Raw genomic sequence first — 17,167 nt, 5'->3', positions numbered from 1 at the left:
AACCATGGTCGCTGATCAGTAATGGGTGAACTGTCGTATGCTCTCCCACTCTGTCTCTAATGTGGCTAATAAACTAACTCAGAATGGGTGACTGTGGATTTTAGTTTGAATTTTGATTCTAGAAACACTTCTCTGAATTGGGGCTGTTGCAAAAAGAAAATAAATAAATAAAACCTTCCTCCCTTGAAAATCGGATCTCTTTGTAGAGCAATTTGAAGATATTATCTTGATGGGTTTACGATTTGTTCATCATCTCAGTATCATTTGTGAAATAAAGGCTCAAGGAAATCTACGAGGTCAAAGCACAGAGTAGTACTTTGATCCCCAAAGCTATGTAAACTCAGGAGCAGTTTTCTGCTCCAATTAGGTATATGTGCTTTAATTTTGGAAGACATTGTTTCATTATTCACTAGAGCTCCTTAAATCACCTGGGGGTCAACCATTTCTTACCAGGATCTCTTTCCCTCTTGCAATACAAGCATCCTTTGGACAACCCCTCTCATGATGCTATTTCTCGTGTTTCATTCTCCAAGGCAATATTGTCACCGAGAATAAATTGGCCATGAGGGAGGGGTAGGCCACGATATCCAGAGTTTCCAGATGGGGTTTTATGTGGAGGGCTATTTCCTTGAATCCTTGGTTGAAATTCCTAGAAATGGTCCAATGGCAGGTGCAGTTCTCTTGGGAGTACCATTTTCTCCATAATTCCAAGGGGAAATCTCTCCTGGGGCTTTTTCTTGAATAGAAAGCAAACTGAATATTTGAGATAACGCAAAATGATTTATATTTTTTGTCAGTCTCCTGAGAGAGCATGTGGTCATAATGTGATTTCTTAGGTTTTGATTTTGGGGAGACTCAAGACTCAAGAAGCCATCACTGAATTCCACCATACTAGACAACTTTCATCCAGTCTCCCACCTCCTCTTTTTAGGGAAGGTGATGGAGAAGCTGGTGGCATTGCAGCTCCAGAGGATCCTGGAGGAAACGGATTATATGGACCGTTTTCAGTCAGGTTTCAGGCCTGGATATGGGGCGGGAATGGCATTGGTCGCACTCATGGCTGGTTTCTGGCAGGAGCAGGATGGGGGTATGGCATCCATCCTTGCTCTTCTTGACCTCTCAGCGGATTTCGATACTATTGGACATGGTATCCTTTTGGGTCAACTTGGGGAGTTCAGAGTGGGCGGCACAGTTTTGCACTCGTTCTCTTCCTTCCTCCAAGGCCGATCCAAATTGGTGTTGATCGGGGGTGAGAAATCCAGCTTCTGGCCCCCTCTTTTGTGGGGTGCCCCAGTGTTCGGTACTCTCTGTGCTCCTTTTTAACATCTACATGAAACCACTGGGTGAGATCATCCATCACCACAGGATGAGGTATCATCAATATGCTGGTGATACCCAGTTATACATCTCCATCCCAGGTGAGGTAAGTGATGCCATGACCACCCTTTCATGGTGCCTGGAGGCTGTGGGGGACTGGATGGGTGCAAGAGGCTTCAGCTGAACCCTGGTTAGATGGAGTGGCTATGGATTGGAGCCCCTCTGTATACAACAACTTACCATCTTTGGTTTTGAACAGGGTTGCACTGCTCCAAATGGACCCGGTGCATAATCTGGGGGTCCTTCTGGACTCACAATTGCTGCTAGAGGAGCAGCTGGCAGTCGTTTCCAGGACAGCCTTTGCCCACCTCCATGGGCTATGCCAGTTATGCCCCTTCCTGGATCAGGAGTCTCTGCGTTCTGTCGCTCATGCCCTGCACATCTTGCGGCTAGACTATCGCAAAGTGCTTTACATGGGGCTACCTTTGAGGAGTAGCTACAGCTGTTCCAAAATGCAGGTGTGCGGACAATTTAGAATGCCCTAAAATGGCGTATATAACACCTTTACTCTGTGAGTGACATCTTCTTCCAGCTGCAATTCAAAGTGTTAGTTATCAATGTATTGTCGAAGGCTTTCACGGCTGGCATACGATGGCTGGTGTGGGTCTTCCGGGCTGTGTGGCCGTGGTCTTGAAGTCTTGTTTCCTAACGTTTCGCCAGCACCTGTGACTGGCATCACTGTGATGCCAGTCACAGGTGCTGGCGAAACGTTAGGAAACAAGACTTCAAGACCACGGCCACACAGCCCGGAAGACCCACACCAGCCATTGTTAGTTATCACCTTTCAAGCCGTGCATGGCATGGGTCCAGGTTACCTGATGAACCATCTCACCCCCGTCACATCAACCCGTTCCACCCAGACAGGCAGAGAGGACATGTTGCAGATCCCATAAGCAACAGAAATTCAAGTGGTGGGGCCCAGGAGGAGAGCCTTCCCTGCCGTTGCCCCCACCCTTTGGAACATTCTCCCCCCAGAAGTGTGGCAGGCCTTCCTAAAAGAATTAAAGACTTGGCTCTACTTCCTTGCGTGGGGTGATAACAACCTTCCCCATTCCTGGGGATGGGTAGAGCCCGGATGATGCTCACTGAGTGACTGCCAATTATTCTTGGATCTATTTATTTTCTATTTATGTATGTAATAGTGTATTTTTAATTGATTTTAACTGTTTTGTAAACCGCTCAGTCACTCAGTGAGATCAGAGGTAACAAATTTCATGTATAAATAAATAAAAAAATAATAAATTGTGCTTTAACAAATCATGTTTCACTCCTTAGTCTGCACTATATTAATTCAGGATTAAAATATTCTTCCTTGAGTGGTGTTGCAACTTCTTCAGCATTTCAACAGTATGTCTACAATGTAGTTTGAAGGAAATTTGGAAAGTCAGGGCATCGCGTGGCTCTTTTATCCTGAGGGGTATGCAAATTCAGTGACAGCTTCTGGCTCAAAGGAGCTATATCATCCCCCTCTCCTGCTACGCCCAACAACACAAAGCTTGAATGCCTGTATTAATATTTTCTCATCAGTAAAACTCCTCTGATCTTTAAAGTGACGAAAAATGACACCCTGGATAAACCTCATGTTGTTATTAGTAGTCCTCAGAGGTATTGTTTTTCCCCTCCAAAAAGAATATTTTTAATCCTCTTTTTTGTGTTTATCTGTAGAAACTCTTATTAAACAACCTTTCTTTTTAGATGTCCAGTCAGAGGTCCAGTTGGTGGAGTCTGGAGGGGATGTGAGAAGACCTGGAGATTCCCTCCGTCTCTCCTGCCAAGGCTCTGGATTCACCTTCAGCAGCTATGTCATGGGCTGGGTGAGGCAGTATCCAGGGAAAGGACTGGAATGGGTGGCATACATATGGTCTGATTCCAGTAATAAATACTACTCAGACAAGGTCAAGGGACGCTTCACCATCTCCAGGGACAATGCCAAAAGCCAGCTGTATCTGCAAATGAACAACCTCAAGCTGGAGGACACGGGACGCTATTACTGTGCGAGAGACACAGTGAGAGGAAGTGAATCTGAAGCCAGGCAAGAACTCCCTGTTCCTCTGAGCTGCTCTGCGAGTTTCTCCATGTACCACAGTTTCAAGTGGTATGCTGAAATTGTGAAGAATCATTAAAAAAAAATCACAAAAAGTTACTCTTCTGAAAAGGACACACAAACACATAAAAAGACAGAGACAGAGCTGGAAGAGAGTGTCCAGGAATAAATTCAAACTTTTGCTTACCTGCTGAAAAAATTTTCTGTAGGTAGAAGTGAAATCTGAAAGCCAAAAAGAAAACCTGCTTTGTTCAGAGCTTCTTTCCAGGTTGATTCATCCACATTTTTGGATTTGTGCATTTCATGGATAATATAGGAGAATTCTCCCCAGGTCACCTTTCAGGTGGTGAGCAGGACACATTCGCATTGAAAAGGAAATATGTTCTTTGAGGGAAAGACACGGCTAAAGTGGAGTGGAGGGAGAGGAGAGAATCCCTAATTATACCCTTGTGCAAATGAGAAGATTCAAGGGGTTGGGAAGGGCAACTGGCTGTACCAAATCATGGATCAAGTGAGGCCACTGGGGAGGACTTCGAAGGGAACAGGGCTTTGGAGGAACAAAGGGGGCAAATTCCCTGAACAGAGTTACGTGCTTACACTGTCCTTCCTTGTCTTCTTTTTGCTTTAAATTCTGCTTCTATTTGCAAAGTAAATCGTGGGGGGGGGGGGGATAGGAAGAGACAGCGTTCCTTTCTTTCTTTCTCTGAGTGAACAATTTTGCTTCCCTCAAATACCCGGATTTTTCTTTTGGAGGCTGGTGGATGTTCTTAGTTTCTCTTCATGTTTGTCTCCCATAATGCAGCTGAAGCTTTTGGGATGTCGGAAATTAGAAGAACAAGTAGGAGCACTCATGACAAAGAGGATCCCCAAAGTGTGGAGAGAGATTTATCTGGGAGAAGTGGATATTTTTTAAAAAATAAATTAAAGTACATATAGAATAAAAAAGAGAATGATTTACAGTTACATCTCACACTACTGAAAACCACAGTCTTCCAGTGAAAAGAAAGGAGACATGATAAAGCAAGGAGTATTCCCACTGCAAAATTACAAAGTAGAAGTATGAGAGGGAATGTTTAAAAACAAAATAGTCCCTCTCTTTATTAAGCTTAAGGAAAGCTAGAAGGAAGGAAGAACAGGGCGGTATTGCCCAATTCTCCTAAAGCGGTCATGATCTCCTTCGGACTACAAGGCCTGTTGATTATAAGGATGAAAATAAGAAGTTTGCCCTCTGAAAACCCCCAGACCAGTCACCTTTCCAAGCCTATTTTGGATGAGGAAATCAAAGAGTACCTTTGCTTTGTCAAAACAACCACTCTGATCTTCTGGAGCTGAGTCACATCTTTCCAGACTATTGCAATACAAGCATCTCCCTGGAGAACCAAGCCTGCTTCAGCTCAACTTGCACACCAGGGGCCAGTATTGTCCCACAGAACCCCATTAGCCATGGGGGGAGGGGCATGAAAATGAAACCAGGATTTCCTAAATGGGTTTCAATTCTCAGGCTGATGATTCTCTTGGTTGGTGGCCTGAAAATCCATAGAGATGTTCCCATGTCAGTTCCGCTCCACAAGAAGCTGCTGTTCTCTCCAGAAACCCAAGAATGAGTTCACTATAGTCGTTCTTTCTTGACCATAACACTAACTGAATTTTTGGAGACCACAAGGTGACCTATTCGAATTTTTCGGAGAAAATGTTTGGTCATAAAGCGATTTCTTGACATACTTTGTAACTTGCAAAGATACAGTCCTTGTCCTTTGAAATTTATTCTTGGTTGTGTAGTCTGTATCAAATTAACTTTGTTGGCATTAACAACCCATGGTAGTTTATCTATAATGGGTGAACGGTCATATGCTCTCCCACTCTGGTGCTAATGTGCCTAATAAATAACTTTGTTTGGTGTCTGTGCATTTTAGTTTTGAGTTTTGATTCTACAAACACTTTTCTGAGTTTGAGGAAAGTAATCTTTCATGGGTGTTTCTGCATGATGGTTTTGAGTCTGGATTCTAGAAACATTTTTCAGAGTTTACGTTTTTGAAAGAAAAAGCATCACCCTTAAAAATCTGCACCTCTTTGTATAACAGTTTGATGGGATTAGGACTGGTTCACCATCTAAGTATCATGTGCGTAACATGGGCTGAAGGATCTCTAGAAGGTGAGAGCAGAGACTGGCATTTTGATGCAGAAGACTATGTGAATTGAACAGCAGATTCCTGCCCAAAGGAGCCATATGACCTTCAACTTTGCAAGACATGGTTTTACCTCCTATCAAATAAATGAGTTGCTTTACTTATTTCTTCAGGATTTAAAAATTCTGCCTGGACTGGTGCCTGGGCTTCTTCAGCATTGGAAAACCATGTCTAAGCTGTAGGATGAAGGAACTCTCAAAGGTCAAAGCAGTGTATGGCTCTTTTATCCTGAGGGCTATGCAAATTCAGTGACAGCTTCCTGTTCAAAAGAGCCATATCATCCTCCTCTCCTGGTACGCCAACAACACAAAGTTTAAGTGCTTGTCTGAATGTTTTCCCATCAGTAAGTCTCCTCCGAACTTTAGAGTGAACAAAAATGACACCCTGGATAAACATCATACTGTTAGCAGTAGTCCTCAGAGGTATTATTTTTCCCCTCCAAAAAGAAGCACCCTCCAGAGGTATTATTTATCCCCTTTTTGTGTTTATCTGCAGAACGTCCTATTAAAGAACATTTCTTTCTAGGTGTCCAGTCAGAGGTCCAGTTGGTGGAATCTGGAGGGGATGTGAGAAGACCTGGAGGTTCCCTCCGCCTTTCCTGCCAAAGCTCCGGATTCACCTTCAGCAGCTATGTCATGCACTGGGTGAGACAGTATCCGGGGAAAGGACTGGAATGGGTGGCACTCATAAACCCCAGTTCCAGCACTATTTACTACTTAGACAAGGTCAAGGGATGCTTCGCCATCTCCAGGGACAATGCCAAAAGCCAGCTGTATCTGCAAATGAACAACCTGAAGCCGGAGGACACGGGACGCTATTACTGTGCGAGAGACACAGTGAGAGGAAGTGAATCTGAATCCAGGCAAAAAGTGTCCATTCCTTAGAGCCGCTCCGCAGGTTTATCCATGAACCACAGTTTCAACTGGTATGCTGAAATTGTGAAGAATCATACAAAATTCACAAAAAGAACTGTGTGTCCTGAAAAGAACACACAAACACATAAAAATCTGAAAGCCAATCAGAAAACCTCCTTTGTTCAGAGGTGCTTTCCAGGTTGATTCATCCACAATTTGAATTTCTGCATTTCATGGATAATATAGGAGAATTCTCCCCAGGGTACCTTTAAGTTGGTGAGCAGGACACATTGACACTGCAAAGGAAATACACTGTTTGAGGGAAAGACAAGGCTAAAGGGGTTGGGGGGAGAGGAGATAGTCCCTAACTATCCACTTCTGCAACTGGGGGGAAGAGCAAGAAGGAACTGGACTGGCTTTTGCACATCATAGGTCGAGTGAGACCAGTGGAGAGGACTATGGAGGGAAGAGAGACTTTGAAAGAACAAAGAGGCCAAATTCCATAAACACAGTTACATGCTTATCCCTTCCTTCCTTGTCTTCTTTCTGGTTCGAATTCTTTTCTATCCACAAAGGAAATCATTCAGTGGAATAGGAAGAGTGCGTAATCTGGGGGTCCTCCTGGACTCACGACTCCTGTTTGAACAGTAGGTGGCAGTCGTGGCTAGCAAGGCCTTTGTGCAACTTCATGTTGTGCAGCAGTTATGCCCCTTCCCCGATCAGGAGGCCCTCCGCAGTTTCCTTCTGGGTCCAATTCAAGGTGTTGGTCATCACCTTTAAAGCCCTTTATGGCAGAGGACCAAGTTATCTGAGGAGTCGTCTCGCCCTTTTTATTCAGCCCACCCTGCTGGGTCCAGCAGAAGGGGCATATTGCAGAACCCACCAGTCAAGGAATTTCGACTGGTGGGGTCTAGGCAGAGGGCCTTGTCTGCAGTTGCCCCCACTGTATGGAACAATGTACCTCCTGAGATGTGGTGGGGTTTCTTGGTTTTACTTTCTGACTTGGAAAGGTACAGACTGTAACCATCTTTCATCTCCAGCTCCCAACGAAAGAAACTCTCCGTGAAACTGATGTAGGTTCAAAGAAAAGTTCATTGATTGAGAGAAAGTGTACAGTTCCGAAGAGTTGCTAACACTAAGCCCCCGCATGCCAAAAAGGTACTTTTACCCATTTTTACTGCCCCCATTGCCAGTTTTCCCAGACTTCTTCTCTGTCACTCATTGGTATGGCCTTGAGCATTCTTGAGAACCCAGTAACAGCCCATCTGCTTCTAACGGCTCCTTCCCTTCATGACACACACATACCCCTTTCAACTACATTGGCAGAAACAAAGCAATCAAGCTAGCAGGTTGATTGTGAGAATTCTGACACAGACCTTGTTCTTTGGAAATAATTGTTGGTTGTGCAGCCTGAATTACATTACCTTTGTGGGCTTTAACAAACCATGGTAGCTTATCGATAATGGGTGAACTGTTATATGCTCTCCCACCCTGTCTACGATGTGGTATTAAATTATTCTTTATGGAAGTCTGCATGTTAGTTTTGAGTTTTGATTCTAGAAACACATTTCCTAGTTGGACTTTTGCAAACAAAAACCAAAAAAACAACCCCCCCCCCTTGAAAATCTGCACTCTCGTAGAGCAATTTGAACATATTATCTTGATGGGTTTATGATTTGTTCATCATCTAAATACCATTTGTGTAATATAGGCTCAAGAAATCTACAAGGTCAAAGCACAGAGTAGCACTTTGATCCCCAAAGCTATGTAAATTCAGGAGCAGTTTCCTGCTCCAATTAGGTATATGTCTTTAATGTTGGAAGACATAGCTTTACTTCTCCCAAAGTAAAATTCCTGCTTCACATACTTCTGAAGGATTAAAAAAATCTCCTTCAAGGGTTCTTGGGGCTTGTTGAGCATCATAAAAGATGTCTAAAATGTAGATTGAAGGAACTCTAGAAGGTCAAAGCACCACATGCTTGGTTGTAAAGTGATATTTTCGTTTTGCAAAGTAATTCAATCTTGCAAGTAATTTGCAAAGATTCAATCTTTATCCTTCAGAAAGCATTCTTGCTTGTTTAGCTCTAGTTTCTTTAACAAACAATGGTTAAGGGAAAGTAGCTTACCACAACGAGTGGAGTGTCATATTCCCCCCACCCCATCCCACCCCCACTCTGTCTGTATTGTGGCTATTAAAATAACGTTGTATGGGTGTTCCTGCATGTTGCTTTTGAGTTTGGATTCTACAAACATTTTTCAGAGTTGAGGATTTTGAAAGAAAAAGCTTCACCCTTGAAAATCTGCACCTCTTTGTATGACAATTTGATCGGGTTAGGACTGGTTCATCATCCAAATATCTTGTGCATGACATAGGCTCAAGAATCTCTAGAAGATCTGAGCAGAGACTGACATTTTCATGTAGAAGACTGTGTGAATTCAACATTAGTTTCCTGCTCAAATGAGCCCTATGATCTTTAATGTTGCAAGAGATGGTTTTACCTCCTATAAGATAAATCTGCCCCTTCTTTTTTTTCTTAAGGATTTAAAAATTGTGCCTTGACTGGTGTTGGGACTTGTTCAGTATTGGGAAACCATGTCTAAATTGTAGGATGAAGGAACTCTAGAATGTCAAAGCTGCGCACGGCTCTTTTATCCTGAGGGTTATGTTGAAACCTTATGAAAAAGTGCCCTCAGTTTCCCTCATCTTTTTCTGTGACATTTGGGGAGTCAAGGGATGACAAGGAAACTAATGTTCATGAACTTTTACACATTTTTCTCATTTCAGTTATTGTTGAAAGACATTGGGCAGACATGTTGTCTCCTTAAGTGTCGATGCCATAAAGACATGGGAGGAAGTGACCCCAATTTGATAGCCCTCAGAACACCCTTCAGCTGCTCTGGTGATGCCTCTGCATTCTATGAAACAATAAATATCAGAAGATCAAAGGGGGTGTGCCGGACTTTGACTGGCAACCAATGGGTCATCTGGGAGATAAGTTTCCCCAATAATAAGGAGGATCCTGAATTTATGCCAATTTTAGCCAATCAATTTGTAAATTGCTGTATCTCTGTGTAAGGAACATGTATAAAATCTTCTTCTTCAAGTGTGATCAGGCTGCTTCTCTGCCTTAAGGGAGACCCCAGCTGGCTCTATTGGCTTGCTTTCAGAAAAACTTAAAATCTCAGCTGGTGTTTTCGTGTCTGATGTTCTGCCGGACTGAATCCTAACTGGGGAGAGTCAAGAACTCTCAAATTTTGCTAATAATGTAAATTCAATAATAGATTCTTGCTCAAAGGAGTCCTATCATCCTGCTCTCTTGCTATGCCAAACAACACAAAGTTTGAGTGCTTGTCTGAATGTTGTCCCATCAATAAGACTCCTTCGATCTTTAGAGTGAGCAAAAGTGACACCCTGGATAAACCTCATATTGTTATCAGTAGTCCTCAGGGGTATTATTTTTCCCCTCCAAAAAGAAGATTTTTGTCCCCTTTTTGTGTGTTTTTACCTGCAGAAGATCTTCTTAAACAACGTTTCTGTCTAGGTGTCCAGTCAGAGGTCCAGTTGGTGGAGTCCGGATTCACCTTCAGCAGCTCTGACATGAGCTGGGTGAGGCAGTATCTGGCGAAAGGACTGGAATTGGTTGCATAGATAGATACTGATTCCAGGGTAAAATTCTACTCAGACAAAGTGAAAGGATTTTTCACCATCTCCAGGGACAATGCCAAAATCCAGCTGTATGTGTAAATAAACAACCTCAAGCCAGACAAATTATTTAAGAAAAATAATACTCCTCTTCCACTTCCAATAATCTAGTAGAGTTACCTTTCTATTGTAGCTCCCCTCATTACCCATGAGGCAATGAAAGAACAGATTTGGTTCTTCATTAGAGGTCCTTAAATCTCCTGAAGATCAACCATTTCATCCCAGAATCGCTTTCCCTCTTGCAATACAAGCATGTCCTGGACAATCCATCTTATGTTGCTACTTCTCATCTTCCTCACTGCAAGGCAGCATTGTCACCCAGAATAAATGGGCCATGACAGGGGGATACGCAGTTATAACCAGAGTTTCCAGGTGGGGTTTTATGTGGGGGACATTTCCTTAGCTGTTTGTTTGAAAAGTCCTAGAAGCAGTCCAATGGCACATGACTTCATGGTGGAACTACCATTTTCTCCATAATTCCAAGGGGAATTCTCTCCTGAGGCTTTTTCTTGAATATAAAGCAAACTGAAATTTTGGGATAATGCAAAATGATTTATTCCTCTTTGTCAGTCCCCTGAGAGACTGGGTAGTCATAATGAGATTTTTGGTTTTGATTCTGAGGTGACTCAAGTATTCTGCTTTATATACCATTTTTCACTGCTTAGTCTGCACTAGATTAATTTTCATTTATTTAACAAATCATTGTTAAAGAAAAACAACTGATCCAAACTGAGGCGCTCAGATGAGTCCCCCCATTTTCTCTCCCATGTATCTATTAAAGAATCCTTGATTGGTGTTTGGTAATCTTAAGTTTGAGACTTGATTCTAGAAACACTTTTCTGAATGGATGTATCTGAGGGACATAGTTTTACTTTATGTAAAATAAGCCTGATGCTTCACATATTTTTATTAAGGTTTTAAATATTTTGCCTTGAGTAGTGTTGGCACTTCTTCAACATTTCAACAGTATGTCTACAATGTAGTTTGAAGGAAATTTAGAAAGTCAGGGCATCGGGTGGCTCTTTTATCCTGAGGGCTATGCAAATTCAGTGACAGGTTCCTGCTGAAAGGAGCCATATCATCCCCCTCTCCTGCTACGCACAACCACACAAAGTTTGAGGGCTGGTCTGAATGTTTTCCCATCATTAAGACTCCTCTGAACTTTAGAGCAAAAATGACACCCTGGATAAACCTCATCTTGTTATTAGTAGTCATCAGAGGTATTATTTCCCCACTCCAAAAAGTTTTTTAATCCTCTTTTTTGTGTGTTTACCTGGAGAAGGTCTTATTAAACAACGTTTCTTTCTAGGTGTCCAGTCAGAGGTCCAGTTGGTGGAGTCTGGAGGGGATGTGAGAAGACCTGGAGACTCCCTCCGTCTCTCCTGCCAAGGCTCTGGATTCACCTTCAGCAACTATCACATGAGCTGGGTGAGGCAGTATCCGGGGAAAGGACTGGAATGGGTGGCATTCATAAGCTATGATTCCAGCAGTATTTACTACTTGGACAAAGTCAAGGGACGCTTCACCATCTCCAGGGACAATGCCAAAAGCCAGCTGTATCTGCAAATGAACAACCTCAAGCTGGAGGACACGGGACGCTATTACTGTGCGAGAGACACAGTGAGAGGAAGTGAATCTGAAGCCAGGCAAAAACTCTCCATTCCTCAGAGCTGCTCTGCAGTTTCATCCATGAACCACAGTTTCCACTGACACTGAAATTGTGAAGAATCCTACCTAAAAAAACAAATAAGAAAATCAGAAAAAGTTGCTCTCCTAAAACGAAGACACAAATACGTGAAAAGACAGAGCTGGAAGACAGGGGCTGGGATTTAATGCAACACATTTGCTGACCTGCTAAAAATATACAATTTGAAACAGAAAAAGAACACCTCCTTTGTTCACAGTTTCTTTCCATGTTGATTCATCCACACTTTTGGATTTGTGCATTTCATGGATAATATAGGAGAAGTCTCCCCAGGGTACCTTGAAGCTGGCGAGCTGGACACGTTGGCATTGAGAGGAAAACAGGTTGTCTGAGGGAAAGAGAAGGCTAAAGGAGGGGAGAGCGTTGCCCAATTCTCCTAAAGCAATCCTAACCCTGAAGATTATATTAGAAGGGGGAAAAAAAGTTTGCGTTCTCCAAACCCTCCAGACCAGTCACCTTTCCAAGCCTATTTCTGGAGCTGAGTCATGTCTAACGAGACTCACTTCCTCTCTTGCAATGCAAGCATCTGCCTGGAGAAGCAGGCCTGCTATGGTGGATCCTGCACACCAGGGGGCAGTTTTGACCCACAGAACCCCATTAGCCATGAGGGGAGGGGCAGGAAAATGAAACTGATGGGGTTTCAATTCTGAGGCTGATGATTCTCTTGGTTGGTGGCTTGAAAATCCATAGAGATGTTCCTATGTCAGTTCCACTCCTGGAGAAGGTAATTTTCTCTCCGCAAAACCAAGGCAGAGTTCACTATAGTCCTCCTTTATTGACCATAAAGCTAACTGAATTTTCAGGAAACCACAAGGTGACCTGTTCAACTTTTCTCAAGAAAATGTTTGGTGATAAAGTGATTTCTTGGTTTTACATTGTGACTTGCAAAGATACACTCCTTGTTCTTTGGAAATTATTCTTGCTTGTGTAGCCTGCATCAGATTAACTTTGTTGGCATTAACAAACCATGGTCGCTGATCAGTAATGGGTGAACTGTCGTATGCTCTCCCACTCTGTCTCTAATGTGGCTAATAAACTAACTCAGAATGGGTGACTGTGGATTTTAGTTTGAATTTTGATTCTAGAAACACTTCTCTGAATTGGGGCTGTTGCAAAAAGAAAATAAATAAATAAAACCTTCCTCCCTTGAAAATCGGATCTCTTTGTAGAGCAATTTGAAGATATTATCTTGATGGGTTTACGATTTGTTCATCATCTCAGTATCATTTGTGAAATAAAGGCTCAAGGAAATCTACGAGGTCAAAGCACAGAGTAGTACTTTGATCCCCAAAGCTATGTAAACTCAGGAGCAGTTTTCTGCTCCAATTAGGTATATGTGCTTTAATTTTGGAAGACATTGTTTCATTTTTCACTAGAGCTCCTTAAATCACCTGGGGGTCAACCATTTCTTACCAGGATCTCTTTCCCTCTTGCAATACAAGCATCCTTTGGACAACCCCTCTCATGATGCTATTTCTCGTGTTTCATTCTCCAAGGCAATATTGTCACCGAGAATAAATTGGCCATGAGGGAGGGGTAGGCCACGATATCCAGAGTTTCCAGATGGGGTTTTATGTGGAGGGCTATTTCCTTGAATCCTTGGTTGAAATTCCTAGAAATGGTCCAATGGCAGGTGCAGTTCTCTTGGGAGTACCATTTTCTCCATAATTCCAAGGGGAAATCTCTCCTGGGGCTTTTTCTTGAATAGAAAGCAAACTGAATATTTGAGATAACGCAAAATGATTTATATTTTTTGTCAGTCTCCTGAGAGAGCATGTGGTCATAATGTGATTTCTTAGGTTTTGATTTTGGGGAGACTCAAGACTCAAGAAGCCATCACTGAATTCCACCATACTAGACAACTTTCATCCATTCTCCCACCTCCTCTTTTTAGGGAAGGTGGCTGAGAAGGTGGCGGTGTTGCAGCTCCAGAGGATCCTAGAGGAAACAAATTATCTGGACCCTTTTCAGTGAGGTTTCAGGCCAGGATATGGGGCAGGAATGGCATTGGTCGCACTCATGGCTGGTTTCTGGCAGGAGCAGGATGGGGGTATGGCATCCATCCTTGCTCTTCTTGACCTCTCAGCGGATTTCGATACTATTGGACATGGTATCCTTTTGGGTCAACTTGGGGAGTTCAGAGTGGGCGGCACAGTTTTGCACTGGTTCTCTTCCTTCCTCCAAGGCCGATCCAAATTGGTGTTGATCGGGGGTGAGAAATCCAGCTTCTGGCCCCCTCTTTTGTGGGGTGCCCCAGTGTTCGGTACTCTCTGTGCTCCTTTTTAACATCTACATGAAACCACTGGGTGAGATCATCCATCACCACAGGATGAGGTATCATCAATATGCTGGTGATACCCAGTTATACATCTCCATCCCAGGTGAGGTAAGTGATGCCATGACCACCCTTTCATGGTGCCTGGAGGCTGTGGGGGACTGGATGGGTGCAAGAGGCTTCAGCTGAACCCTGGTTAGATGGAGTGGCTATGGATTGGAGCCCCTCTGTATACAACAACTTACCATCTTTGGTTTTGAACAGGGTTGCACTGCTCCAAATGGACCCGGTGCATAATCTGGGGGTCCTTCTGGAGTCACAATTGCTGCTAGAGGAGCAGCTGGCAGTCGTTTCCAGGACAGCCTTTGCCCACCTCCATGGGCTATGCCAGTTATGCCCCTTCCTGGATCAGGAGTCTCTGCGTTCTGTCGCTCATGCCCTGCACATCTTGCGGCTAGACTATCGCAAAGTGCTTTACATGGGGCTACCTTTGAGGAGTAGCTACAGCTGTTCCAAAATGCAGGTGTGCGGACAATTTAGAATGCCCTGAAATGGCGTATATAACACCTTTACTCTGTGAGCGACATCTTCTTCCAGCTGCAATTCAAAGTGTTAGTTATCACCTTTCAAGCCCTGCATGGCATGGGTCCAGGTTACCTGATGAACCATCTCACCCCCGTCACATCTACTCATTCCACCCAGACAGGCAGAGAGGACATGTTGCAGATCCCATAAGCAACAGAAATTCGAGTGGTGGGGCCCAGGAGGAGAGCCTTCTCTGCCGTTGCCCCCACCCTTTGGAACATTCTCCCCCCAGAAGTGTGGCAGGCCTTCCTAAAAGAATTAAAGACTTGGCTCTACTTCCTTGCGTGGGGTGATAACAACCTTCCCCATTCCTGGGGATGGGTAGAGCCTCAATGATGCTCCCTGAGTGGCTGCCAATTATTCTTGGATCTATTTATTTTCTATTTATTTATGTAATTTTGTAATTTTAATTGATTTTAACTACTTTTTAAACCGCTCAGTCACTCAATGAGATCGGAGGTGACAAATTTGATGTATAAATAAATAAAAAAATAATAAATTGTGCTTTAACAAATCATGTTTCACTCCTTAGTCTGCACTATATTAATTCAGGATTAAAATATTCTGCCTTGAGTGATGTTGCAACTTCTTCAGCATTTCAACAGTATGTCTACAATGTAGTTTGAAGGAAATTTGGAAAGTCAGGGCATCGCGTGGCTCTTTTATCCTGAGGGCTATGCAAATTCAGTGAAACCTTCTGGCTCAAAGGAGCCATATCATCCCCCTCTCCTGCTACGCCCAACAACACAAAGCTTGAATGCCTGTATTAATATTTTCTCATCAGTAAAACTCCTCTGATCTTTAGAGTGACGAAAAATGACACCGTGGATAAAACTCATGTTGTTATTAGTAGTCCTCAGCGGTATTGTTTTTCCACTCCCAAAAGAATATTTTTAATCCTCTTTTTTGTGTTTACCTGTAGAAGGTCTTATTAAAGAACATTTCTTTATAGGTGTCCAGTCAGAGGTCCAGTTGGTGGAGTCTGGAGGGGATGTGAGAAGACCTAGAGAGTCCCTCCGTCTCTCCTGCCAAGGCTCTGGATTCACCTTCAGCAGCTACTGGATGAGCTGGGTGAGGCAGTATCCGGGGAAAGGACTGGAATGGGTGGCAGACATGGATGCAGGCTCTAGCACTTACTATTCGGACAAAGTCAAGGGACGCTTCACCATCTCCAGGGACAATGCCAAAAGCCAGCTGTATCTGCAAATGAACAACCTCACGCCAGAGGACACCGGACTCTATTACTGCACGAGAGACACAGTGAGAGGAAGTGAATCTGAAGCCAGGCAAAAACTCCCCATTCCTCAGAGCAGCTCTGTGAGTTCTTCCATGAATCACAGCTTCAACTGGTACACTGAAATTGTGAAGAATCGTACAGAAAATTTGTAAAAATTACTCTTCTGAAAAGAACACACTAACACTTAAATTGTTAAACCCAAACAGAACACTGCCTTTGTTTAGAGCTGCTTTCCAGATTGATTCATCCACATTTTTGGATTTGTGCATTTCACAGATAATATAGGAGGATTCTCCCCAGGGCACCTTTAAGCTGGTGAGCGGGACACGTTGGTATTGAAAATGAAAAATGTCAGTTGAGGGAGAGACAAGACTAAAGTGGGGTGGGGGAGAGGAGACAGTCCCTAACTATCCACTTGTGCAAATAAGAAGATACAAGGGGCTGGGAAGGGCAACAAGGCATTGGATTGGCAATAGCTTATCATGGATCAATTGAGGCCAATGAGGATGACTACAGAGGGAATAGGATCTTTGAAAGACAAACAAGCCAAATTCCATGAATAGAATTACATGCTTACACCATCCTTGCTTGTCTTCTTTCTTGTTCAAGTTCTGCTTCTATGCGCAAAGAAAATTATGCAGGGGGATAGGAAGAGACACTGTCTCTTTCTTTTTTTCTCTGTGTGAACAATTTTGCTTCCCTCTAATACCTGGACTTTTGCATTTGGGGGGCTGGTGGATTTTCATGGTTTGTTTTCATGTTTGAGAAGGAAATCAAATTCTTCCCCCTTCCCCCATGTCAGCAGGAAATCAAAGTTTCCCATTTGCCTGACCCTACCTTTGTCTACCTTAAGCAGCAATCAAAGAATATGGCTCAATGATAGTAAGAATGGGCTCACCTAATTGTTTAAGACATAACAGAAAGAATCAAGAGTCCTCCACACTAGCCCAAAATTAAATCACTAAAGACCTGGCAGGAAGGGCCAACATTGCTTAAATCCAAAAAATCAAACCATAGAAAGATTTCTTCCCAAAGAGATCTACATTCTCATTAGACAATAACTGATAAGGCAAACACAGGAAACCCCAGCTCAATGGAGTGCCTGACCTTAGAAGGTCCGTTCTAAAGATCTAGTCAACTTCACCCTACCCGAATGCCCCCTCTCCTGCAATCCCGGCTAATTACCTTTTCTAAGAAATCC

At 43.2% G+C, this 17,167-nt stretch overlaps 1 protein-coding gene across 1 annotated transcript; it reads left to right on the top strand.

Annotated features, from left to right (window-relative positions):
* Positions 1 to 11,273: 11,273 nt before the first annotated feature.
* On the top strand, positions 11,274 to 16,118 carry LOC103062035 (uncharacterized). The gene is made up of 4 exons (XM_088141974.1): positions 11,274 to 11,384; positions 11,474 to 11,775; positions 14,557 to 14,641; positions 15,652 to 16,118. Exons 1-4 carry the CDS (start codon positions 11,339 to 11,341, stop codon positions 16,116 to 16,118), a joined length of 900 nt encoding a protein of 299 aa, XP_087998100.1. The 5' UTR covers positions 11,274 to 11,338.
* The last annotated feature ends 1,049 nt before the right edge of the window (positions 16,119 to 17,167 follow it).

This window comes from Python bivittatus, unplaced genomic scaffold, assembly GCF_059951505.1.
Source record: "Python bivittatus isolate LINGU-HERP-01145 unplaced genomic scaffold, Pbiv_v1 ctg000420_np1212, whole genome shotgun sequence".
Classification (NCBI taxonomy): Eukaryota; Metazoa; Chordata; class Lepidosauria; order Squamata; family Pythonidae; genus Python; species Python bivittatus.
The sequence above is the reverse complement of the archived record's forward strand: the minus strand, read 5'-3'. Positions and strand labels throughout refer to the sequence as shown.